At 44.3% G+C, this 25010-nt stretch overlaps 2 protein-coding genes across 7 annotated transcripts in view; one reads left to right on the forward strand and one right to left on the reverse strand.

Moving 5' to 3' along the window:
- Positions 1 to 954: 954 nt before the first annotated feature.
- On the reverse strand, positions 955 to 5703 carry AKIP1 (A-kinase interacting protein 1). 3 transcript variants are annotated; one of them, XM_056492862.1, is made up of 5 exons: positions 5577 to 5703; positions 5276 to 5353; positions 2474 to 2584; positions 2124 to 2174; positions 955 to 1405 (listed from the first exon to the last, which is right to left on the reverse strand). In XM_056492862.1, exons 1-5 carry the CDS (start codon positions 5685 to 5687, stop codon positions 1265 to 1267), a joined length of 492 nt encoding a protein of 163 aa, XP_056348837.1. In that variant the 5' UTR covers positions 5688 to 5703; the 3' UTR covers positions 955 to 1264. The 3 variants fall into 3 exon arrangements, with proteins under 3 accessions (XP_056348837.1, XP_056348839.1, XP_056348838.1); XM_056492864.1 differs by having other exon boundaries at positions 5589 to 5694; XM_056492863.1 differs by having other exon boundaries at positions 5276 to 5347; positions 5577 to 5694.
- Positions 5704 to 8215: 2512 nt separating this feature from the next.
- Positions 8216 to 25010, forward strand: part of DENND2B (DENN domain containing 2B) — a 149767-nt gene continuing 132972 nt past the window's right edge. Inside the window, exon 1 of one of the 4 annotated variants that reach the window (XM_056492270.1) lies at positions 8216 to 8526. The gene's annotated coding sequence lies outside the window, so the exon portion shown is untranslated. Of the gene's footprint in view, positions 8527 to 14740; positions 14757 to 16694; positions 16760 to 25010 lie in introns of those variants that run through there. The other 3 variants (XM_056492268.1, XM_056492271.1, XM_056492269.1) reach the window with 3 other exon arrangements.

Genomic DNA, 25010 nt, shown 5'->3' on the forward strand with positions numbered 1-25010 from the left:
TATGTGAGGAACTCTACTTTCACCCACATTAAACTTGAGCATCCTCATTCTTTATTCCATAGTGCTACAATAAATTCCTAACTATTTGGTCTTGACTTTACAATTCTGGAGAGATCAGATAAACAAATATGAGTACTAAAAGCCTGAACAGATGCACAGCAAGAGTCCAATAAAACTCCCACTTGTCTACAGTTCTCTGAAGTGAGCCACAGAAATTCAGCAAAGCAGTTTCTGTTTGTAGAAAGCCAGGAGGAATGGAGAAACAATACAAACTGACAGCTGAAAGAATTTTTTTCAGGATTAAAGCATAAGCAAAAGTAGCCAGAGGCTAAAGGACCTGCTACAGTAGATACAAACAACAGAATGATTAGCATTCAAGCCACTGATTTTTATATTCTGATGAAAATGAACTGAAACCTTAATATTACCAACTACAAAAAGATGACAGATCTATATAGATCACATCACTAATTCAAAACGTGGAATCTGGCCCTTTGGGAAAGTTAAGCATCCAAGGGAATTTTGTTAGTGGGACTGCTCATGCTTAAAGCATATGAACTTGGCCTTAAGCTGCAGTGTGCAGTTGCTCAGCAGTAAATTGGATAATTTAGGGTACCCTACAGCCATCAGAAAAGGGGTTTAGTGTGGTCTGCAAAGAGACAGAACTCGAGTCATTAGGTCATGTGCCTAGACTGAACACCTGCCACATATTTCATATCCATGTTTCTGAGTTGAGGTTCTAGGTAGTGAATTTCATTTGCATTCCATTTCTTCCCCAGACTAGCAGAAGTACAGATAGGAGAGTGGCTTGTGAGCCAGCTGCTCTGAAATTAGTGCCAGCCTACAGAAGCTAATGTATACCTATATTCATACCACATGGATCATGCTCTCTCTGGCCAACACTGTGACATGGGGGTTCTCTCTGAGGGTAATAGAAAAGAAGATGTCATCATAAAGGCTTGATCATGTATTTTATTTCACTGATTGTATCTTTAATTGTTTAGAGCAGAAGAATCTGGAATTACAGAGTCACATAATTGGATTTAAAAGGCACACAATGTACAAATATTTATAAAAATCAGTGTACAAAGTGGGCTGCATATAATTGCATTAAGTAGAAAACAAATATACAGGCCATAAAAATGGAGTCCCAAAGAGGAAGCTAATATTAAAGTGCTAACAAGGAAAAGATATTTATAGTTCATTACATCCATTAAAAAGAGCCTCATGTTTTATTCCTGCTATTGCCAGGAAACAAAAAATATCACAAAACAAAAGTTAAATCAACACTTTGTCCTGCATTGACATCTACTACGTGGGTTTGTGCTGCATCTTCTGAGATTGCTGTGACAGAATAGATGCCAGGAGAAACTTCAATGTAAAAGTCTTTCAAAGGTCTTCTGGGCTTTAAGGAAGAAAACAAAACAAAACAAAAAGAATAAAGGAAAAAAAGCTAAGTTATTGGTTATTTATCTTAGATTCTCCCCCCCACCAAATTGTGTTTGGGTAAAAAAATTACATTTCAGCATGAGCATGATTGCTATATAAGGTTATTCTAAATATATAGAAGGCAGTGCAAACAAAACTATAGAATGTTTCTGTCAGTACAAAAATTACCCAAAGTATTTCAGCTAATATTTCAATTGGTGGAAGTAATAACTGTGCTGTAATTTACAAAACTGAAATTTACTAACCTAGACAGTTCTAAACATAAAAATAGGAATTCCCATTCCCTATACCAAGAGTGCTGTCACTAACTTACTCTGTGGTACAGATTCAGTGTTTCTCATCTTCTGTGGCTTAGAAGCTCCTGAAATTGATTTGCTGAGGTGTTAGGCTTTGAAAAATAAAAAGTTTGCTTCTCCTTGAGGAGCAGGAGTCATCAGAGAGCCTGTGGGAGGGCTAAATGGAAGAATGCCACAATCTGGTTTCTAACTAATTGTGCAATGCCCATTTGACTGCCTATATTATAGGCATAAATATTATGATATATAGTCACGTATATTACAATTGTGAATGCACCATTGGTTATTCTGTCACAATTTTTAACCAGCTTGATTCAAAGCGATAAAAGAAATGCTAGCAAATACCTCCATGAAAACCAAAGTATTCTCTACACTTACACTTCGCCGGCAAGTTTGGGCTCGGCTGGGTTCTACAGGACCTTCAGTCCTCTGGAAAGAAAAAGATGATTATTTTCTAATGATCCAGCACACCAGGCAAATCCAGGGGATGCTTTAGGTGCATGCAATTTTCCCCTCCACGAAAGGATGGATAGAACACTGATTGTGCCACAACAAGTGACTCTGCCTTTTCCCAACCCAGCACGGACTTGGATCAGTCCAGGTGTTTTAATGTCCATAATGTCAACCTCCGTACATGAGTGTGAGTGGCACAGACATCAGGTGGATAACAAATGCCCCACAGCAAGAGAAGGAATAACCTTTCATCAAAGCCAGAAGTACCCACTTACCTCTTCTTCTGTGGAATCTATCTTTCTTTCTACTGACTTGCCATGGTACTTGCAGAAGTGTTTGATTTCATTCTCTTGGCACTTGTTGACTGCCATAGCACCATAGTAGTTCTGGACAGCAACAGAAACAGAAAACATCGTGTGGGAGGTACCAAACCATACTTGCAGCTACTGCAGATTTACAATTGAAAGTAGATCTACACAGACACTGATGCTGTGTACTAATTGGTTGGTTTGTTCTCTGTGAGAGTGAAAACAATGCCTGTATCTCCAAAGGCCACCTTCTGCTACAGGACTCTATCAGACAGGCCTGATTTTACATGCCTGTTTCCTGACACAATATGTAGGGCAGGGACTCTGACACCTCAGAACTGAATTCATGAAAATGTCAGGAGGAGTACTCTGGAAATCCCTGCTTGATCAGCCTGGTAAAGAAAAGCCCTGGTGGAAGAAAGCATAGTTTATGGGTCCTTAAGAGAACATGTATGCAAGCCAGGTGCTCTGCAACCCAGTCAGTGAAGATGGGTTCTGCAGAGCATGTGCAGCAGCAGTGCTCTAAAAGCAGAAGTAGGTAATACTGAAAAATGAGTCAGTAAAGAAGCTGAAGTGTCTTCAAGGCTAGAACCATTTTCACAGCAGTTTTGAGAAGTGTATTTAAGCACACAGCAGCCACCTTCTGGTTCCACTGCAGATGTGCTGGCATCTTCCCCACTGCAAATTAAACTCTCAAGTACAGCTCTGCTGCCATCTGTTGTCACCACAGAACTCCTCTCCAAGTTACCTTTTTGATCACAGGGAGCAAAAAGATCAGAACTATCTCTTATTTCACTGATTTTTTTGTTCTCGACTGTCAAACACCAAATGCTCTGACCTAGTGCATAATGCTTCACAGAGAAACGAAATCCAACTTTTGGAGAGAAATGGGTAAATTCTGATCACTTGGTAACCCCAAACATCTCATCTTAAACTAAAAGTTTAACTGTTTGCATTCAAGTGCCTAAATGGCTGTGTTCAGCTGTGGATTTTTATCTGCACTTCGTAAACTTTTGTAACTTATGGGTCTGATAAGTCTCCCCTTTTATGACTCTTCTTTACAGAAATGACTGAAACAGTACTGTCTCGACTGATGCATAAATGTGGAAGTCCTCCACTGCTTGTTCCAACTTTAAGACTTAACAAGGCACAAGATGGACCCAAAGAATAATTTAGGTTGGAAAACACCCTTAGAATCATAGAGTCCAATTGTAAACTTAGCACTGCCAAATCACTGATAAGGATGAGTCTCACTACACTTTGTTTCATCTTGTGTACTCTATTCTGCCCCTGCTGTTTTCGGATTAACTGGTTACTGTGTATGTAGTGCTTTGAAATTTAAAGGAGTTGCTTAAGAGCTGATCACTTGTTGTGCCGAAGTACTGTTTTCTCTAATTTAATTGCAGCCTCAGGCTCTGCATTAGCCCTGCAGGCAGTGAGCCCCCTGCTGTGTTAGGATAACAGATCCCGAGGGGCACAAACTGCAGTGCAATTCTCAGAGTTCAGTGCAGTAGCTGGGCTGCAGGGCTGTGCTCACAAGGATGGGCTGGCAGAGGCTGGCTCCAGTGTGCCCACCAGCAGAGCAGTGACACCTGCCAGCCAGAGCAGCACGGGAGCAGTGGAGCTGTGCATCTCTACACCTTTCCATTTCTACTCATCACAGACAACTGAGCCTATGCTCCTTATCCAGTTTGGCCTGGTTTTGCCTGGCATAGAGCAAGATTTCCTCCTAGTAGTTGGCACAATGCTGTGTTTTGGATTTAGTAGGAGTGTAGTGTCGATAACAAACAGATGCTTTGGTTATTGCTGAGTAGTGCTCACCCTGAATCAAGGACTTTTCTCATGCTCTGCCAATGGGGAGGTGCACAAAAAGCTGGGAGGGAGCAGAGCTGTGACAGCTGACCCAAACTATCCAAAAGGAAATAGAATGTCATGTATATAAAGAGGGAGAGTTGTCTGAGGGGCTGACTGCTGTCTGGGGACTGGCTGGGCACTGGTCAGTGAGTGGCGAGCAACTGTATTGTACATTAGTTGCTCTTCTTGGGTTTTATTTATCTCTCCGCTTTTCATCACAATTATTGCTGTTGTTATCATTGGTATGATCATATTTTACTTTGTATCAACTAATAAATTGTTTTCTCTCAACCCACAAGTTTTATTTTCTCCAGATTCTCCTCCTCATCCTGCCAGGGGAGGTGGGCAGGGAGGGAGTGAGCTCTATCGTACTTAATTGTTGGTGGGGTTAAATCACAGCAGCAGCACTGGGGGGAATTCAAAACAAACACAGGACACAAAGCATCTCTTCACTCCAGATTCAAACTCTCCCTTATTTCCACTGCCAAGAACGGGATATCAGCCAGCGTGAGTGGCTCTCTCCTGGTGACAACAAAAGGTTACTATGTCATAAGGCCAGTTCCCAGCAGAGTTACTTTGGAGCACTGGAAACATTCCATACCTTGTGACACAGTATAGTTTGTGATATCAGCTGACATTTCTGTCTCTCTAACCATACGGACTTCCCACCAAGAAATGGAGAAACCTTCTGCTAAAATCTGTGTTGCTGCAGCCTCTAGAAAATGCGGATAGTGGTGTTTATCAGCCAAGGTGGTACCAGCTCTGCCGGGCACTGCACACCGGTGAGATGTACCCGGAACATGATGCTGAGCGCCCCAAATTCCTCTCGGCCACCGCTGGCTGGGCCCTCGCCGTGAAGCAAACCTGGAGCCTCATTTTTGCAGTGGAAGCAAAACCGCTCCGGGGTCCCCTCACCTCGCACTCCTTTGAGACTCCTCTCATCAGCCTCTCGATCGAGGCGAACGCTGCACTGAGGCGTTCCCCGTCCTGGTCCTGCAACGAGAGACATTGCGGTCACTCGGCGCGCCGCCGGTGGCTCGGGGCCGGAGGCGGCGGGCCCGGGGCCGCGGGGCGCCTCGGGGGCACCGGGGCAGGAAGCTGGGCACGGCGGTGTGTCCGGGCCCGTGCGGAGCCGTGTCTCCGTGTGCCTGCAGGTCTCTGTCTGTATCTCTATCTGTGTGTGTGGTGTGTCCGCGGGTGCGCGCACGGCACTCACCGGGGCCGGGACCGGGATCGGGACCGGGACCGCGCCCCGCGCGCGCCGCCGCGTCCGCTCCAGCACATCGCGCGCCAGCCCCGCCGTGCGCTCCGCGCGCGCCACCGCCATCGCGCCTCCGCCGCCGCACTGCGCATGCGCCGCCGCCCCGCCCCGCCCCGCTCCCGCCCCGCCCTCAGCCCGGGGCACCGGGCGGCTCCCGGGCGGGGGCTCGGCGGGCTTGGCTTGTGCCGTACGGCCGGACAGCCCTGCCCTGAAAGGCTCAGTGAGCTGCCCCGGGTGCTGCTCCCGCTGTGCGACCGCGGGGAAGAGCCCGGAGAAGCCGGAGGTGCCGAGCCCCCCCGTAGCGGGAAGCGGTGCTCCCCGCTGGTTTTTTGTTAAAGTTCCGCGGCACGGGCTAGCAGTGACAGTAGGTGGCGGTGGCCGGCCGAGGGACGCGGGTGTGGGGCGGAGGGCGAGCCCTGCCAGCGGGGTTGGCCGCACCAGCAACCCTCGCTGTGGGAGCGGGTCTGTCCCTGGAGGGCAGCGCCAGGCCCGGTCACCGCCCGGAGTTACCGGAGCTCGGGATGGGCTGGGACTAGCGGCAGTGGAGCCACTTGGAGCCTAAGCTAACCTCGTGTGCACCGACGTGACAGCAGCAAGGGAGAATAAACACAAAAACTTTCTTTAAGTCCCATATGGCCGAGGTTAACATGGAGGCCCCGATCCTTCAAGTCCTTCATTCTTGTTGAGAGCTTTGCTAGCTGTAATCTCTTTGACAAGCAAGAAAAATAATCCTCTCCTAGTTTACGTTTTATTGTCATCTGCCAGTTGCTTAAGCAGAGCAGCAGCCAGCCCCCACAATAAACAAGCCCTTCACAGGCTGCTTGTTCTTTAAGACATTGAAAGCCCCCATTCAGTGCTCAAATCCAGCTTAACTTTAAGTTTGGTCTCCTGCACTCAAAAGAAAATTTTGACAAGTTGCTGATGTCTGCGGTGCTGAATGCAACATAAAGAGGGGAGAAAAATACTATTTGATAAAAGCAATGTTCGTGTGTTTGATGTGGTGGAGAAGCAGGCAGGACAGACTGCTTCCTGCTTAGTTGGAAGCTGAACGTGTTTGTTTCATCATGCGTTGTTAGCAAAGGTCTCCTGGAGAGGTGAGTGGGTTTGCTATGTTGCTGCTCTTGTGAAATAGACTTGGAAAGGCTCTCCTACGTCGTTTTCATAACACGAGAGAAAACTGTGTTCATTTTTTATTCCTGCCAGGTACTTGAAGCAGTAGCTTGTTGTTCAGGAGGTAAATTATTCCTGTTGTGTTGAAATTTAAACTCCCACCATTTTTTGATGTTTGGTGACACAGTACTCCTTTTGCAGCTGAGTAAATACATCTGTCCCAAGAAGGCTGACAGCTGAAATAGCTTTTGCTTTGAAACACACATTCACATCAGAATCCAGATGAGAGTTAGCCTTATTTCCTGTACATTCATTCTTTTGAAATATAATGGAGGTTTGTGAAATGCTGGGCATTTCCACCAGATTCCTCATTGTGTGGGATGATGGATCAGAATATCTGAAGACAATGTATTTCATTTTGCTGGTGAGGTGGCAAAAGCCAGGAATAGTTTATCCTGAGCACTTGATTCTGGGCTCAGGGAGGTATCCTTGAGTAGGAAAGCTCATAAGTATTTGCCTGATGCTGAGTACTATTTGCTTCCATTTCAGTCAAAGAAAAGAATGTCAGCAAGTGTTTAAAATGGATAGTGCTGGAATTTGTATTTCAAGTTGCAGGATACATGCTGCTCTTCATTTTTCTCCTGTACCTAGTATAATTTGGTTAATCTATTGTGAAGTGACTTGTTTTATCAATGCCTACATAATACTTCGAGGTCTAGGAGCAGTCTCTGTATTTTGCAACACCCATGGTCCTACTAAGAGCTAGCATCCTGCCTCTTCTGTATTATGTTATATCAAACACTCTGGGTGGGTTTCCCATCTGCCAAACCATCAGAAGCCACGGGCACGTGTGCCAGGAAGGTGGCCCGCACAGTGCTGTTGGTGGCCCGCGTGGACAACATGCCATGCAGGGACTTTCTTCACCCCAGGTACGTACGATGCCCTGGGGGCTCGTCCTGGCTGGGCCGTGCCAGCGAGCGGGACAGCTCGCCCGCGCTGCCCAGGGAGCAGAGCATTGCACAGCGCTGCCAGGAGCTGCTCAGGGCGGCTGGATCGGAACCAGGGTACCGGGCATGAGGTTCGGAGGCACGGCGCTGCCTCCCCGGTCCCGCACAGGTGCTGCTGGTGCGGGGCTCGGAGAGGCGCGGGAGCTGCCGGGCTCGCAGCTCGCTGATGGAGCCGGCGCCCCGCGCCTGGCGCAGGAAGCGCGCCTCCCGCACTCCTCCTTCCTTCCGCTCTGCCCCGCAAGCGGCTCCGCGCCGGGAGCAGCCCGGAGCCCCTAGTGCTTTAAATAAAATAACACCCGGTATCGCCCCTCCGGTAGAGCGAGGAGGAAGGCTGTCACTCGGGGGGCTCGGTCCTCCCCTCCTCCTCCTCTGTGCCATCGCATCTCCCCGAGAACCGGCCGGCCCTGCCCGGCTGCTCCCCTCCCTCCCGTCTGTCCGGACCCGGGTTTGGGGCTGGGGGGCGGCGCCCACCCCTCCGCGGGGCCGGGGCCGGCGGGAGCGGTGGCTCGGCAGCCCGGGGCTGCAGCCCGGGCAGGGCTGTGCTGCGCTGCGGGAGCAGGTTTCTTTGTTGGCTGCCGGGTGACTGGTTCCCATTAATCTCCCGCACTGGTCGTGGCCGTCTCCACTTCCTGCCTTTGCATACTTCTCTCTCCCTCGATCTCAGTCCCTTCCCACCCCCTTCCCTCCCCCCTTTCTTTCCCTCTTCCCAGCTTCTCCAAAAAAGCTACAATCGCCCGGGCTGAGGGACTGGGGCTGCCGGCGGAGGGAGCGCATCCCTGCGCACCTCGGTAAGGGCCGGGGAGCCGCGCTGCCGGGCGGTGGTCGCCTCCGGGGACCCGGGCAGGGGAGCGGGGCTGGGGGGAGAAACGATGGCTCGTGCTCCGGGGGTCCGTCCCTGCGCGCCGAGAGCCTCCCGCGGGCGGGGCGGGCCGGGGATGCGCGGCGGCGGCAGGGAGAGCTCGCCGGGCGCTGCGGGTCCCTGGAGCGCGGAGCCACCGCGGCAGCGGAGCCGCCGGGGGCCGTGCCTGTGCGGGCCGGCATCGCCATCCCTGCGGGACCCTGCCCTGCCCTGCTCTGCCCGGGGGAGCGTAGGGGCGGGGGGTGCCTGCCACGGGCGGAGCGGGGGCTCGGTGCCACCGCCGTGCCTCGCGGGACCCGCTTTTTGTGCGTGTGGCGAGGGCACAGGCATCACGGAGGGGCAGAGCCCGAGCCCGCGGGACCTCTTCGGCCGGGCCGGGATCACTCCAACACGGCTGGGAGCCAGCGCGCCGGCCGTGGGGCTCTGAGCTGGGGGAGACGGGGAGCGCGGCGCTTCCCTCCCAATGCCCGCTCGCATCGTCGGTCCAGCTGGCTGCGGTGTTTGCGTGCGTGCTGAAAAGTGTAGAGGAGCCACCTGGACTCCGGCGGAAGAGTTTAGGATCCCAGGACAGATTTGGCTGAAGAGCTAAGGGAGTTCTCCAGCAATTCACTTGGTGGGAAAATCAGATGTCCTGCTCTTGGCTTAGTACCAAACCTTTGCGTTACTAAGGTCACTGCAATCAAAGAGTAGTGGTTACATATGAGAGAGCCTTCTTGTGTTTACTCCAGGTTTATCACTCAAACGGACTTCGAATTTAGTAGCCACGCTGAATGAAGCCGGGTGCATGATAGTACTGCATGGAGTATGTCAGCAGCAGTGTTTTCTACACTCTGTGCTCACTTGGGGAAGAGGTTTTCTTTCATTTTTATGCTGGCTAGTCAGACTTAACTTCAGACATACATTAAATAATCCAATAAAATTGGAGTGATCAAAACCGATGGAAGATGAAGAATGAAACTGTTAGTTGTAGTCTGGTTTTTGATGATAGGATGAGTTGAAGGGAGGTTGATTTGCCTTTAAGACTTAAAAATGTTTTGCCTTTACATTATTAATTTATAATTGGTGGATGAAAATTTCCATATAGGTGAAGGGTAAGTTAACAGGGCAAAGGTAGGAGTATCATGCACTTAAGGTGAGGTTTGAGAGAATAATTTATGTTTTAGGAGCACCAAAATTTAACTTTCATTCTGGTGATCAGGTTATGCAGGTGAGTGGAAATCTGTTACCAAGTTGACATGTAAGATGTATGGGTTTGACCATTCATTTTCCTCTTTCGTTAAGATTAGCTATTTAAAAGAAAACTGCAACACATTTATAGCAACGGTGATGATGTTATCAAGTTACCCAGGAGTATAGTCAAGAATCTTTCAAAATTAGCTACAGTCTGTCCACTGTTAAGAGTGATTAGACTGCCAGGCATCTGATATCTTGCTTCTGGAGTGGAACCAGTTTCCTCAAGAGTATGGAGTGAGGAAGGTGCCTTTTGGGATGGGTTGACAGGGATGGTGGTGCTGGGCCTCACTGGGGCATGGAGACTGTCCTGCTCCTAAAAGGATGCAGCATATGTTCTCCTCTTGTGTGCAGAAATAAGAGAGCCCTGCCTGGCCTGGCTTTCAGTTGCTCCCTCCAGGGTGTTAAACTCCCCCAGCCAGCTTGTACAGTCACTGCCCTTCCTGGCTCAGGGCAGGGGGAGAGGTGCCTTCTGTCCTCTCCTACCCCTGCAGCATGTTTGTGCTGTGGCTGCCAGAATTGTGCTCCAAGAAGCTCAGGATCAAGCATTGCTCTTTCCCTTTAAGTGAGTGCCTTAATGTACACTGGAGCTCCTTAAGGAGTGTGTGACCCCTTATTATTGGTGACCCTGTAAACCATTGTGTAATCTGTTGACTGTAACATACCATGCCAATTTATTCTTGGTTGGGAAGTCTTGCCAAGGACTTGATGGAATAGCATGATTTTATCCAGTTTATTGTTTTCATTGTGTTTCATAAACATCTAAGACCCTCTGGGAAGAATCACTGGGGCGGCTGGGCCTCCTTTTTTTTAAATTGCTGGTTAAATAAATGTTGCCAGTTTAAAAAAAAGTTAAAGTGGTATGCAGGATCTCAGAATGCCTGGAACTGCTAAACACTCATGTTTAGGAAGCAGAACTATTTTTAGTGTAGGGGCATTTAAAGAAAAGATACAAGCCTCTTGTGAAGAGGTCACTGTGAAGTACATTGAAGAGCCTGCTTTTAACTGGAAAGTAAACCCAAGTTTCCCACAGCTGAGTAAAGCAAAAGATCCAGATTCGTGCTTTTCCTGCTGAACTGAAGAGGGAAAGGATGGATTGTTTTTGTTAGTTTACTGTAGTTGGGAATAAGGATGCCCAAATTCTTATCATACAACAACAACAACAAAAATGCTGGTCTTAATGACACCCTTGCACCCTTGCCTCTCTGATTTCCTCCAGTGAGTATCTGCAATGGAGATGGAGGGCCGAAAGGCATTTAACACTTGAAGAGAGGCTGGGAACTGGCAGCTGAGAATGTGGTGTATCCCTTGGGATTTGTGTTTGTGGGAGCTCAAACGTCCCTTGAATGAATTCATGGTTGTCATTCTTATCTATACCTAAAAGAACAGGGGTAAAACTAGAGAAGAAAAGATTGTGTGTGTTGAGAACTCCAGGTGATCTGGGCTCCTAAATCACTTCTGAATATGGGACTGCTGCCAAATTAATTACTGTGATTCCAGAGAAGTCTTTCCTCAATTAACCTGCCTGAAAAGTGGAAGTCCTTGCTTTGGATGGCTTAAGAGAATGTGGTTTGGGTCAAAGTTAGCACTGTGTGCTGCAAACATCATGTTGTCTATGAGGTCTTGGGTAATCTAGCTATGTTTAATGTAACCCAGGTTCCTGCAGGGCAGAGGACCAACATCTGGGCTGATCAGACTTTCAGAATGTCTGAAATGATAGCAGAGTTGATTTTTGGTCCAAACTTCATTGATGTCTTGTTTAGAATAAGTTTAGTTTAGATTATGAATTCAGGATTTTTCCTTTTTTTTTTTTTTTTTTTTTTTTTTTTTTTTGTCCTGCTGCTGAGTGCCATGTGTGTTAGTTTTGTCTGTGTGCTGTAAAGTGTATGCAACTGTTGCTTTTCAGACTTTTTGGTCTGCAGTTGAGATTTAGTTGGCAGTGCAGATAGAGATGAGTTTGGAGAACTGAATCCAAATATTTACATTCTCAATTTGGCCTAGTTTTTGTGCTTGTAAACATTCTTATTCAAATTGAACTTTGGTGAGGTTATAAGTGGCTTTGCCAAACCTTGGAGAGTCACACCCTACAAGGCCTGAATTTCCCCCTTTTGGGAAGAATTTTGGATGTTTTTTGGGTGTACATACATCATCTGAGAGTTAGTACTCATCATTTCACCCCTTATTTGACTGCAAAATCTTCTCCTGTTTGTTACTTTTTTTTTTTTTTTTCATGTGGAAATGCCTCATGCTGTGAGCTGTGTCAAGTTAAATGTCATGGAGGAGAAGTCCTACCCACTTATGAGGTCCATAAATCCTGGTGTCCTGTGCTGCTCTAGAGCTCTGCCCTGGTAGAGAAGGGCCATGGTGGAGATTCCACTCTCTCTGTCGCTAGCATTTTCCTGGTCCTTGATGTTTCACTGAGCAGAAGTTTAAGGACTGCTTTGAGCCATGGGGATGCTTGTTTATGCAGTTTCAGATTTAAATCCTCTTTTCATTCATGTAGGCTTTGAACAGCTGTCAGATTTTGCTAGAAACTTTTTATTCACTGAGGACTGAGCCTGAAAAGTGTGTTCTCCATTAGCAGTTGAACTTCCTGAAGTCAACACTGCTACAAACTATAGGGATAGGGATCAAATAGTACATTAACACTCCATGGCCAACACACCCTCCTCTGTGGGGATGCCTTCCCATTGGGGGCAATGCTGATAGCCAGAGTTTGCAGGATAGAGGTGACTGGGTTGCAGTGAGTTACAGTAAGAGCTCCTACTCATCAGTTGGGGTCTGGAGCTTGGTGTTCTTAGCCAGCCGAGTCTGGCCTACCTTAGCTTAATCCACGGTGAACATGTTAAGAGTAAGGTAACTTCTCCATCTGGAGTGTATTCTCAGATAGTTAAAGCTGTTCAGGGAAATGAATGGTCTAATTCCTACAGCCAGTGCTTTTGCTACAATCTGCTGTGAGCTTCTGACCTTGGAGATGTGCTTGGCAGGTTGAAGAACACAGGACAAGAGTAGGTGCTCACTTTTAACACCTTCTTCACCCCTTCTTTGAAGATATGTTTGGTTGAGCTGTAGGCAGAAAAGCTGTCAACTGCTGTAGTGTAATTGAGAATTCAGTGAACTTGTGCAAATGGAGAAGTCCTGAAGGACACAGGGAAAGTGGGTTTCTGCTGGAAATGCACCCTGTGTATGTTCACACACACAGGAACGGGATGTTATTTCAGTATGAGTATATCTGTCTCTTAATTGCTCTTTAAAATGAAGATGTAAGAATGCTTAATGTGTTAACATTTAGTGTTAGGACTGGTGCCAGCACAGGAAACCAGGTCTTTGAGTTGAAACTTTTAACATTATTCTCTAACTCCCACGTTATTAAAAACAGTCACTGCATAAACTTTTAAAGCCATAATTCATTTTATCATTTTGATGAGGTTGTCACACTGAATTACTGGTTTGCATTTTTTCCCCTTAGGAAAAAAGATTAGTAGTCTTCATGGGACACCCAGTCACAATCACAGGGGACAGATGCTAACTGATTAGCACTGTGCAGAGCACTCTGCTCAGCCTGCTGTTCCAAGTATTAGGGCAGAGACCAAAGATTTTGGGAGGGCTGGCCTGGAAGATCTTGCAACCCTTCTTCAGTGAGGAGCAGACGTTTCAGACCCTGACTCTGCTCATTGTTCTGGGAAGTCCTTCAAGTCCTTCAAGCCTCTTGACATTTTTGCTTTCAACATTGTTATTACTTGAGGGAGTACAAATAGTTTTTGCAATATGGGGTGAAATTAATGAGGAGTTCTAATGATTTTGATCCTTTGTCCTGATGAAAACTCCTATCACTTGAAGTCACAGGAAAGGACCTAAAGTCATGTTTTTTTCTATGTGGGCACAAAGAGAATTTGGACATATTGACTGACTCACCATGTGTGAAAGTGCTTCTCTTTGTACTACAGGATTGTAATGATTGAAGTTTCCAGTTTGCCTCATATCTTAATCCTGGCTCTAGGCTCACAAAATCCTGTTATCCAGTGTTGTTCAGATGAGTTTTATGAGCCAGGAAAATTGTTTTGGAGATATGGCAAATGAATAAAGCAAAAAAAAAAAATCAAATAATCATCAAGCTCTGATTATTTCCACTATGAAGTTGCAGATCGGGCTGCAGTTCCATACCACAGCTTGTGTTTTTTACTGCCTGCTATATCCCTGCTACATTGTTAACTTAATCCTTTAGCAGAACATCACCTGTGCCACTCAAGCTGTCTAAGCAATGACTTGAAAGAAAGCTGGGATCAAGATAGGAAAGGAAAAGGGATCATAAAAAAGAGGTGTAAAATCATCTGCACCTCCCTGAAGGCTGTTTGTAAAGATTACTTACTTAACAATCTCCAAAACTGTTAAAACAGCATTAAGTTCTTATCGATACAATTCATGCAGCTTTAGGTTAGTGTGAATATTTCTGTTGGTGTTTTATGGATGTATCCATCATTATTTCTCCTGTGGAAATTAGTAAATATCTGGAATAATTTAATTGTACTGAAGGGAAAATCAAAGACAAGCTGAAGCTCATGCTGTCTCCTTCTTGTCACCTGTCTTGTTTGAAAGCCCTTGGGACACTCGGGGGTACTTGCAAGTTTTAATGGCACAACCCTGATTACCTGGTTATTGCTCAGCCTCAGGTATCTTCCAGGTGTCTCCCTCCCTGCTTTCACAGATGCTGTACTTCAGCTCTTCCTTTCCCAGTGCAGACTGGTGCAGAGGTGTTTCCTGCTGATTGGCTCAGTGTTTATTAGCCTCTGAAGCAGCACTGCTCTTGCTGCTGTAGTTGCAGAGCAGCTGGCTGAGGAACTGCTCTTTCTCTCCAGAGGTGTCCTCGGGCCTGGGAAGCAGGGGGGGATGTTGCCAGGTGGCAGAGCTACCTTCTCATCTCGTGCCAAGGTGAGCTGGGGATAGTCTCCTTTTGCTGGCTCTGCTTTTCCTGTGGCTGCATAACTTGGATAACACAGGCAACTCTCTAAAAAAATAAATTCAGGAGGGGCAAGGGCTCTCAGACTCTTGCTGTTTTAGCTGTAAGTAAGACTTCATCTAAACCCTTGTGCTTTGGGGAAAGTTGTCTGTTAGCTCCCAGGGAAATGCTGGGAATTCTTTTCTCTTCTTTAGTGTTCTGCTTTTCTTCTTTCTCCTTTTAGCCCTTAGCTTCCCTCTGAAAGCACTCCAAGCCCAGCAGCTGGGCTGTAATGAACTCTGTGTGTGCCATAATCTCTGCTTGTGCTGCTGCTTTCAAGCTGTAGGTGGATGTGAGACCTACATTTTGTGGATATCACTTCCACTGTGGAATTTGGGATTTGTGAGGCCTTAGAAGGAAGATAAATGGTGACAAACTCTTCATCCACCTGTGAGTCACAGACAATCTGTGATAGCAGCTACTTAAGCTGCTGGTGACATGTTCCTTTGCTTTCTGTTCTGATATTGACATTTGTATTTAGTGGAATGCCAAGAGAGGTATCAGGCTGTGCTTTGTGCTGTTAAAGAGTATCACATAAGATTCAATTGTGATTTTAGCTTTAATTCTGGCATTGTTTGCCATTGAGTTGTTTCCCTGTAAGACAGTTATCTGTGAGCTGGAGAAACCAACAGAGAAGTTAGTGAAAGTTTAGCTAAGGCTCTGTCTCCCAAACAAAGCAGTGAGAGAGCCATGGAGCTTTCAGTGACAGGCACATGCTTCAGAGAGAATAACTGTAGAAGGTAAAAGAAGTTATGAGACAAATACACTGTCTGCCTATCCACCTCCAAGAGATTGCATCTGGAGTTGGGGAGCTCTCTGGGATGTATGGCTGAGGGGAAGTGTCTGTCTTAACTTTTCAGTTGTGTTTTGTATATTTGTAATACTTCTGGCAACTGAAAAATGGCAGCAGTTAATACCTAGCTTAAAAGCACAGCCTATGAAAAAGATGGCAGAAGTTTCTTGCTGCTCTGAGTGAAGCCAGCTTCTCTTTTGAAGGTTAATGGTTCATATTCAATCCATTGTCATTATTTTTAGTAGAGAGCATTATTATGTACAGCGAGCATGAGATTAATCTGACTGATTTTTGGCATATTAGTGTTGACCCAGAACTGCTATGGGTAGACTAATGTGATAGAGGAAAGGACCTGGCCCATTCTTAAATCTGGAGAGACAGTAGAATATTTTGCTCTGTAGAGGTGTACCTGAGCCGCTGGGCTGGGAGGTGTGCTCTGGAAGCAGGACAATTTAAAGTTGGTGGCATTTTCATGTGAGAAATTCAAATAAGTAATGCATATTCATGAGCCTATGGATAATGGCTAAAACAGCAGGAATCCAGCCCTGCATAGCTGAATGCTTTGTCTTGGACTAAAAACTTCCTTTTCCCTTTCCCCTGTGCTTTGCAGCAGGACAGGTTGGCAAGCACCTCTGCCTGTCCAGCCCAGACAAACATGTAGTGGGAAGGTCAGCTGGGGTGGAGACCACACAGAGCAGCTTCTCTGACCAGATGAATTATCCCAGCAGTGTCTGCTCACCTCTTCTTCGATGGCACTATAGTTCTGGCTGCAACTTTTCAAATTGTTTCTGAATCTACTTTTTTTTTAAATTAACATTCCCCTCCTAGTTAGGCAAAGAGTAAGGGGCAAGTGTATATGAACATTTATTTTTATTTTTATTTTATTTTTATTTTTTTGGTGGAGGCTTAGGATAAGACTAAATATTGGATAGTCAGTGACAATTGTTTAGATGTTTTGATCCAGGATTCATTGACTAAATTTTATATATATATATGTTTGCTTTCAATACACAATGAAGATGTACCTCCATAACTTCTACAAACTGAATGGAATATTCCTATAATGGAGGTAGGTTATTTTCATCTCTAGGCTTTTTCATGTGGATTTAAAAATCTGACTGAGGGCCTCTGAAACAAACTAGGGTTAGTTTTTGTTTTTGTTTTTTTTTTTTTTTGTTAGTAGGGTAAATGGCAATAAAAAGCAGGAGCTGCATTCAGATAGTAGCAGAAAGATGATAAGCTATGGCAACAGAATAGCATCTTTCATTTGTAAATCTAAAAGTGCTTAACAAAATGTGAACAAATGAATAATACTGTATCAGACTTTGGTAGATGAGGGAAACATCAGTGCTGATGAGAAGGATTGGTAAGGTAATTCTGGGAACAGATAAACCCTTTTTACTTAATTTTCAGTGCAAGTCTTAAGAAAATCAGAAATATATTGTGAGACAAGACATTTTCTTTGTATTGACCTACAAGTACCCAGAGTAGTGCTTTTGAGTTGACAGTATTGCTGCTGTCTTTCAGTGCTTCAAATGGCTTCCACCTGCCCCCACAACGTAAAATGTGATTCTGAGTGAAGTACTTTTCTTCAAAAGGTGTATGATCAGGTGGTCTGACTATCAGGAAAATTTAGGCTTTTAATACCCAGTTCTTCATTGTGTAATCTCAAATATTTACTAATGGACTAATGTATATATAGAAATATGATGTTAATATCTTTTCTTCAAAAGGATAAGTTTTTCTGTACTTATGTCTGATTTTTGAGTCTTAGTCATAACCACTATTTCAAGGTTACAAGGAAGCAGTTATTTTGCATCTATGATCCCTGCCTTCCACCCCCACTATAAACCTGTGACAGGAAGCAAAGAAACTTTCTGCTACATCAGCATGTATCTCAGGCTTACATCTTATGTAGAGTATATTTATCATGACTATTCAAAAGAGATTAATTTGCCCATTTCTTTTCACAAGTGTTTCGAATTGTACTTTCTCTATGTGGATTAAATTAGCCCTTTTTATAGATGGAAACAGAGGTTTGCTTTGACACGTAAATTATCACAGCAGATGTTTCATTTATCACTAAACTTCATTTGGGTCAGGGAGTGGAGGACATAAAGACCCTTTCTGCCTTCACAGTTTCTGATCTTTATTAATAAGTCCTCAGCTCTCTATAAAGCCTTAACTAGGTTAGATTCAAATAGAACAAAAAACGCTCTGGCTTTTCCTACAACCCTGCTGAGATTTTGATTGTTAGATGCTAATTTTCCATTGAAGTCAGTTTGAACCAAATACAAAAATCCTCAGTGTGGCTTTGGCCTAATTGTTTAATAACAAAAGATCCTCATGTTCCTCTTAGAGCAAACTCGGGACCTTCACATTAGGAATGTGCAAGCAACAGGCAGCAACTTATTATTTCAGTGTTTTCCTTGTAGTAAAGATACTTCTACATGTCTGTATATATCTCTGTTGAAGCAGAAAAATACCTCTTTCTTAAAACAATTTGGCCAAAAATACCTGCCTTGCTTCTGTTCTCACACTTGGAAGAAAACAGGTTTGCTCTGTAATGTTGGTGTTTCTATACTTTTCTCCCTTTTGATTTTTAATCACTCTGGGAATAATCACCCATGAGGAAGAGCATGTCAATCTTTCTCCAAAAGAGAATAATTTATTTTTCATAACAACAATGTCTGTGAAAAGAGAGAAATCTGGGTAAAGAATTCCTATCTGGCAAATCTCTTGTCAAGTTGTTGCTTTTTTGGTTAGAGGACCTCTAAGTCATTCCATTACCTGGAACCTGTTTCCCTGTGTGTCTGCAAAGCAATAACTGATATCTCCCTACATTAAAGAAGCAAAAGTAAGCAGATGTTTGTATTTAGCTGCTTTTTCTGACATGTACCTTTGCTGTTTGCTGCATTTCTTTTGTAAGCTGGTAAGGTTGTGATGGGCTGAAATTGTGCTCTGAAGGGTGGTGGCAATTTTCCTGTACAGTTTCAGTGAGCCTGAGCAGAGCACGTGGCTCGGGCAGCTCTGAACTTGGGAAGGCTGGAACTCGTGTTTGTTCTGCACCGACACCTCTGGCTGAGCAAAGAAAAGGTGTTGATGTTGGAAGGAGCTGCAGCTCTGCTCCCTCGCCAAGAATGAGGTGAAGCCCTGAAGGAAGGGATAGCAATGATGTGTGACCCAGCAAAGGGTGTTCCAGGCTACTCCCTCTGAGTAGCTGGACCCTCAGAGGCACTTGAGGACTCCCCATCTGCCAGCCAGGCACTCTTGTGAGAGGCTCAAAGCATCCAGGTTTTATAGACCTTTAAAGCAGCACTGTGCAACGTGCTATTTTTTTGTGATGCAGCAGGATTTCTGACTTTTCTTTTTCTCTTTATATTTTCCATTGTCCAGAAACTGTACCATCTATCAGGTTACATTTTTATTCATAGAAAATGCTACCAATATGATTACAGTTAAACATGCTACATAAATGCCTTATTTTACTGCTTTATTAAATGTGTAACAAATCTGTTTGGCAGCCACCTAATAGGAAATGTGTATAGGTCTCTCTTGCACACTTACTGGGCTCTAAAGTTTTCAGGTTCAGGTTAAATTGGATTTTGGATATCACTTTCTTTGAAAAACTTTTCAAATAACCTTCTTTCTTTCTCTGTCCTTTGGAATCTGTAGGGACTCTGTCAATTTTTTTTTTTTTTGCATGCTGCCTGTTTGAATTGATTTGAGTCCCCTAAAGCAAACCTGGCTGCAAGTTTTTAAAATTTCACTTTTGTGTGAATGGATTGCATTTGGGTGAGATATTTTTAAGCTACATACATAAAATACAGAAGGGGGAGAGTAAGCAGGTAACTGGAGATTTGTTTACATCCTTAGCTGTGCTTTGGTTTTGCTGTGTCTTTTTACAGATGTTTGGTATCACAGCTGTGGTTTTTTTCCCTGTACCCCCTCTTGTGGAGGTGATGCAGGCTGGAGAAGGGAACTGCTCTCTTTTCCTCCCCCAGTACTTTCTCTGGTCTTTTTCTACATACATGTAGACATTCCCAAAGCTTGGACCACAAGCTGGGTTAGCTGATCTAGCACTTTTCTGCATTTATCAAAAGTTTCTTTCACTACCATACTAGATTTGTTGCTACTCTGGAAAATTTCCTCTCCTTGTAAACTGATGGTGGGAGATGGTGTTTCATCAGGAGACCAGGCTGGCTGGCAGTTTCTGACTCAGATAGAAGGAACATTAAAGGGACAGAAAATGCTTTCAGCTTGTGTATCATGAGGCTGAATGGAGGTGATTTAGTATACCGGCTGCTTGTTTTCCTCAGAGCTCTTCTCTGTCCTAAGGGAATCCTTCCTGCAAAATCTCCTTGGTTTAGGCAGTTTGTGACCTACCCCTGGCCCCACAGCTGCTCCATCCTCAGGCAGTTTGGGCATGTCTTTACACTGGGCCAAATGCCAGTTGCATATTTGGGACTGAAACCCCATCTGAGTGAGGTGGCTTTTTTTTTAAGCCAGAAAAAGAAATCCTGAAAATGTGTCTGTTTTCTGTATTTTGCAAAGGATGTTGTTCACAGTAAGGGCAACGGAAATCTAAACCTTGGACTACATTAACCCATTTGTGTTTTGCTGAGGTAACTCAAGTATTTAAGTGCATGCAAACCACATGATACAGTGTTTCTTAGAACAGGATCATAAAGAAATTATAAAAAACTCCCAACAAGGTGGAAGTGGACTTAGGCCTTTCCAGTGGTTTTGTTCCCATTTGGAAACCTGATCCACTGATTGTTTTCTCTACTGTGCTAAGTAGCAACAGCAAGTGAATTGAAAAGAAGGGATAAACATCTGTTTTTCCACAGCTGATACTTAATGAGATCAGATTCTGTATCCTTCTGTAAGGCTGAGTGATGCCCAGTTCATGCCACCTGGGAGCTTAGTTGTAAGGAAATCAATGCCTTTAATACAGTGGATTTCTGCTCCATTTGTTTAGAAAGCTGTTCCTGAGGGCTTGCTGCACAGTGAGGATCGTGCTCATGGCTGGAATTTGCCATGCCCACCCACAGTGCCCTTCCTTCCTCTAAGACTGAATGTCAGTCTTTTCTGCAATGTTGTTTGAAAGACCAATGAAGGAAAGTAGCCTGTACCCCACTCCCCTGCTTCTCAGGGTATCTATGACTCCACTTCATGTAAAAGGGTGAATATATCCCAGTATGATAGTCTGTTACCCTTGCTTGAGGAAGCAGGATGACATTTTCCAACAGGCTTGGAAGCAGAATGGAATCTTTGAAGAGGACTGGTGGCTTTGGCAAAGCAAGGTGTGTGATATAAGACTGGTTTTTCAAAGTCCTCTACAACATTCTGACTAAACAATTTCTTGTAGGCTAAACAGACTGGGAAAGGCTCAGTCTGTGGGCAGGAGACCTCCCACAGACTGCTTGGTTCTGTGATTCAGTCCATTGCATCTGTCCCCTGACCAGAGAAGATGTGTGCCAATGGTCCAGCTGAGGGCACAGTCCTCTTGGACATCATGATTTTCATATGAGATCTGGATCAAGTGCTGGGCTTAACACTTGTGCCTGTCTGCCTGAGGAGTTACTACATCTCTTGGACCTTAGCAATTGTTCAAGGCACCCTGAGCTCACCAAAATGTAATAATGATTGCCCTGCAACATTAAAGTGTCATCTAAAGATAACACAAGACCAGCCCACCAACACTGTTAAACAATCACAAACAGTACAGACTAAGTTAGCCACTAAATCAAACCAGGAAAACCCTCCCTTCTACCCTTACCAACCCCTACAAAGATTTGTTGCTTTTGACTCCTCCTTGGAAGATTACCAAATTTGGAAATGTGAGCTATTTCTGACCAGTTTAGCATCAGGAATAGGGTGCTATTTAAGTGCTTTTATTTTATTTTGTTTTGCTTGCTGCACTTCTGCCTCTGCAAACTTCCCCTCTTGCTCTAAATGGATATGACAACATTTTGTCCTTTGTGCCCTCTATACTTCTGTGCTTTGCACTGTTAAATGAGTATTGTGTTTTGCTCTAGAAACTGCTATATTCCAGCAGATGAAGCAATTTGTGTGAGTGCCCAGCTTTCACTATTTATCTTTCAAAGGTGTTGCAAGGTTACTAATTGTTAAATTCTTCCTTGAGGAATAGCCTATGACTTGAAGCAGTGTTTAAGTCAATGAAGGCATAAAGATTTTGCCTATATGTATTTTGAAGTCTTTAGCTCATATTTGTGTGGGTAATTATACCTAGCTGTGATACAGCACTTTTCAATGCAATTCTCCAAAGTGCTTTGCAGAGCTAAATGGAGCCATTACTAGAGCTAATTAAAGGTTTTGATTCAATGAAGCATGATTAAAATAAGCTCTTGTGCTTTCTGGAATTAATTTGATGCTGGGAGCACTTCCTAAGGAGCCAGAGTGGGCTAAAGATCTAACTGCAACAGAAAAAACCCAGCAACTGCTTTTTATGGGAAAATGGACATATCAGCACTACTGGCTTACTGTGCAACATAAAGTTTTTTGGTTTCATTCAAACATGAGATAAAAACAAGCAATGACACTGTGGATATTGTCATGTCCTTGAATAATTTCAGTCATTATCTCCATTTTCTAGGTTAAGAAATCAAAGTGGAGGAAAAGAAAATTACTTGCATGACTTGAATTGCCCAATATGCCAAAGATGGAGCTGGTGTTTTGAGTCTCCTGGCCACAAAGCTGCCTCTATGCTTCACCATAGTTTAACAAGGCACTTGCTTTACCACTTTTGCATAAACCCCATTATTTCCAAAAATTAAAATTCCAAGCAAAGTGTAGATAAACAGTAATAGTGGATTTCTGCTGGTCAAAAAAAGGGAAGGTAGTTCTACCTTTAGTGTTAAGTGCTTATGCTGCAAATGAGAACAAAGCATTCACTGTTTCACTGCTGATGTATTGTAATATAAATGGAGCTTCTTGGAGTTCAGGAGCAGAAATGGAACTGGAATTAATTTCCTCAGAACTATAGAAAAATAAAATGGATTCCTGCTGTTTATCAGTGTCTCTAAGAACATACCTGTTAAGACATTATAGAATAGATGATAAAAGAGTAGTGAGACCTGTGGCAAGGTGGATTTCAGCTAGAAATTTTTGAAGGCAACTGATCCACCCAAGTACTGCTGTGCTGCCCCACTCTTTGCTGAGGTCATCCTGAAGACAACGCTTACTCTTCAGTGCTTTGCAGTTGGGAAGTGAAAAGAAGGTACTGCCCTCAAGTCAGAAAAGGCCTTCTTCCAACAAACAGCAGAGATTCAATGCCCCATTTATTGTCTTGACATTTTGTTTTATTGTTCCAGTTTGCAGAGCAGTCTCCAGAGGTTTCTGAAGTATGCATGAATAAGAGAGAGAAATGAACTCTTAGTTTCTTTTGGGAATTTTAGCTTGGAGACAGACTTGTCTGTTCAAACCCATCTCTTGCTCCTACTGGCTTTGGCAGGAATGTGGGTGGCACAGTAGCCTCCTACCTCATCTACTTTTTTTTTATACCTACTTCCATTGTTCATGCCATGCTGTTTGTTAACAAGCCTGTGATCTCCTCAAATGTTGGTTTTTTTCCCGTTGGATGTCTTTTTTTACCTTTATTCATATTCCAGTGTAGTCTACAAGCACCAGTTGGTGATTGAAGCCAGATTTCTTGGTCTTTCTACATGTATGAACCATGTGTGTTAGCAGTACCAAAAGTTCCCTTTTTGATGTGAAAAAAGCAGATATAAAATCGACAGGAAGCAGAGAAATACACTTTGATTAATTTATTGGTATTATACTAAAAAGAGGTCAAAGATGTCACTCGCAAAAATTCTCAGAGGTTGTGGGGTGTTTGGGCTATAAGTAGGTTTATGCATCATTAGTCTTGAAAAATTATGTATGGGAATCTTCATCACATATGGGAGAGAAGCTATGTTTATAACCCAGAATATAAATGAGATGCTAACTGGAACAGCTTTGTAGCATGGAATGTCTCTCTTTGCTTCACAGCTTTCCATAGCTCAGTGCTTCCCCTTTTTCATGTTCTCATGCCTAAAGAATGCAGACGAATAGCTGGAAAAGGTTTGTCTTAGTGCTGTTGGGTCATTAAGGTTCTTGGCCAAAATATACCCCTGACCTCCCTGGTCAGAGGAAATTTCATCGACAGCAATAGTTTTACTGAGACTTTAGCTAGAGTGTCTCAACTGTTGTGGATGAGGCCTGAGGGTGCTGAAGGGGATAGATCAAAACCTGCTATAACTCTTGTTAAGTGTGTGTCTGGTGAAAGCCTTTATGCCTCATTTCATGCAAGGAGAATGCCTGCAGATGACACAGAGGCATTTCTCCTGTGTCCATATTTCTGTAAAACTTTAGGATACTTCTCATCAAAATACCTGCAACAGAGAGTGTTTGACTCTCCAGCTGCAGAAATTCAGCTTGTAGAAGGAGCTGGGCATCAGCTATGGAGGTGTGTAACAGCACTGATTGTACCACATATTTTGAAGCAAACTGCTTCCAACAAATCTATGTGTGTGGACATGAGGAATTTTAATTTTTCCATAGAGGAGCAATCAGCATGGCTTTCTGCTGTACAGCTCGTGCCTCCAGCAGGCTCTCTCTGAGCTGGAGCTGTCTGCAGCACAAATGGACCTCAGCAGTGTGATCTGAGAGAATGTTTATGCAAAACACTGGAAATACTGCCAGGCTGGCATCAGGAGGAATGCTAATACCTGATCAAGGAGAATAGCCAAATTCTAGGATCTTGAATTCCAGCCAGCAAATTTGAACTCTGCAGAAGCAATACAAAAAATGTTGTGGAATGTTCTATATTCTTCTTGCATTACAGCTGTTTCTATATATCTGAATATAATAAAATACTCTGAATAGAATCTTTTGGGTTGGAAAAGGCCTCCAAGATCACTGAATCCAAGTTATGCCAGGTCCACCACAAAACCGTGTCCCTAAGTGCCACATCCACATGGCTTTAAAATGCCTCCAGGAATGGTGACTCAACCATGTCCCTGGGAGCCTGTTCTAGTGCTTGACACCCTTTTGGTGGAGAAATTTTTTCTTATACCCAAACGTAACCCCCTCTGGTGCAACTTGAGACTATTTTCTCTCCTTCTGTCTGTTCTTTCCTGGGAGAAGAAACCAATCCCCACCTTGCTACAGCCTCCTTTTGAGTGACTGTAGGGGAGTGGACCTTTACAGCTTCATTAGGAAAGGTCACATCAAAGCACTTGATCCTATGCAAAGTGGAATATCCTGACTGTACATAAACTGAGCCCTCAGTAGATATTCCTGTGCTGCTAGGAATCCTTTCCCATTGCCCCTCTGAGGAGAACAACAAATGAAGAACAGATCAATGTGCAAGTCACATCTGTTATTT

Source organism: Oenanthe melanoleuca, chromosome 5 (genome assembly GCF_029582105.1).
Source record: "Oenanthe melanoleuca isolate GR-GAL-2019-014 chromosome 5, OMel1.0, whole genome shotgun sequence".
Taxonomy (NCBI): domain Eukaryota; kingdom Metazoa; phylum Chordata; class Aves; order Passeriformes; family Muscicapidae; genus Oenanthe; species Oenanthe melanoleuca.

Excerpts from the sequence above, each read along its gene's own strand:
- AKIP1 (XM_056492862.1), bottom strand. The coding sequence starts at position 5,687 with ATGGCGGTGGCGCGCGCGGAGCGCACGGCGGGGCTGGCGCGCGATGTG. Across the intron at positions 2,585-5,275 it reads GAGTCTCAAAGGAGTGCGAG|AACTACTATGGTGCTATGGC; the intron begins GTGAGGGGACCC and ends GTTGCTGTCCAG. Across the intron at positions 2,175-2,473 it reads TAGATTCCACAGAAGAAGAG|AGGACTGAAGGTCCTGTAGA; the intron begins GTAAGTGGGTAC and ends TTTTCTTTCCAG.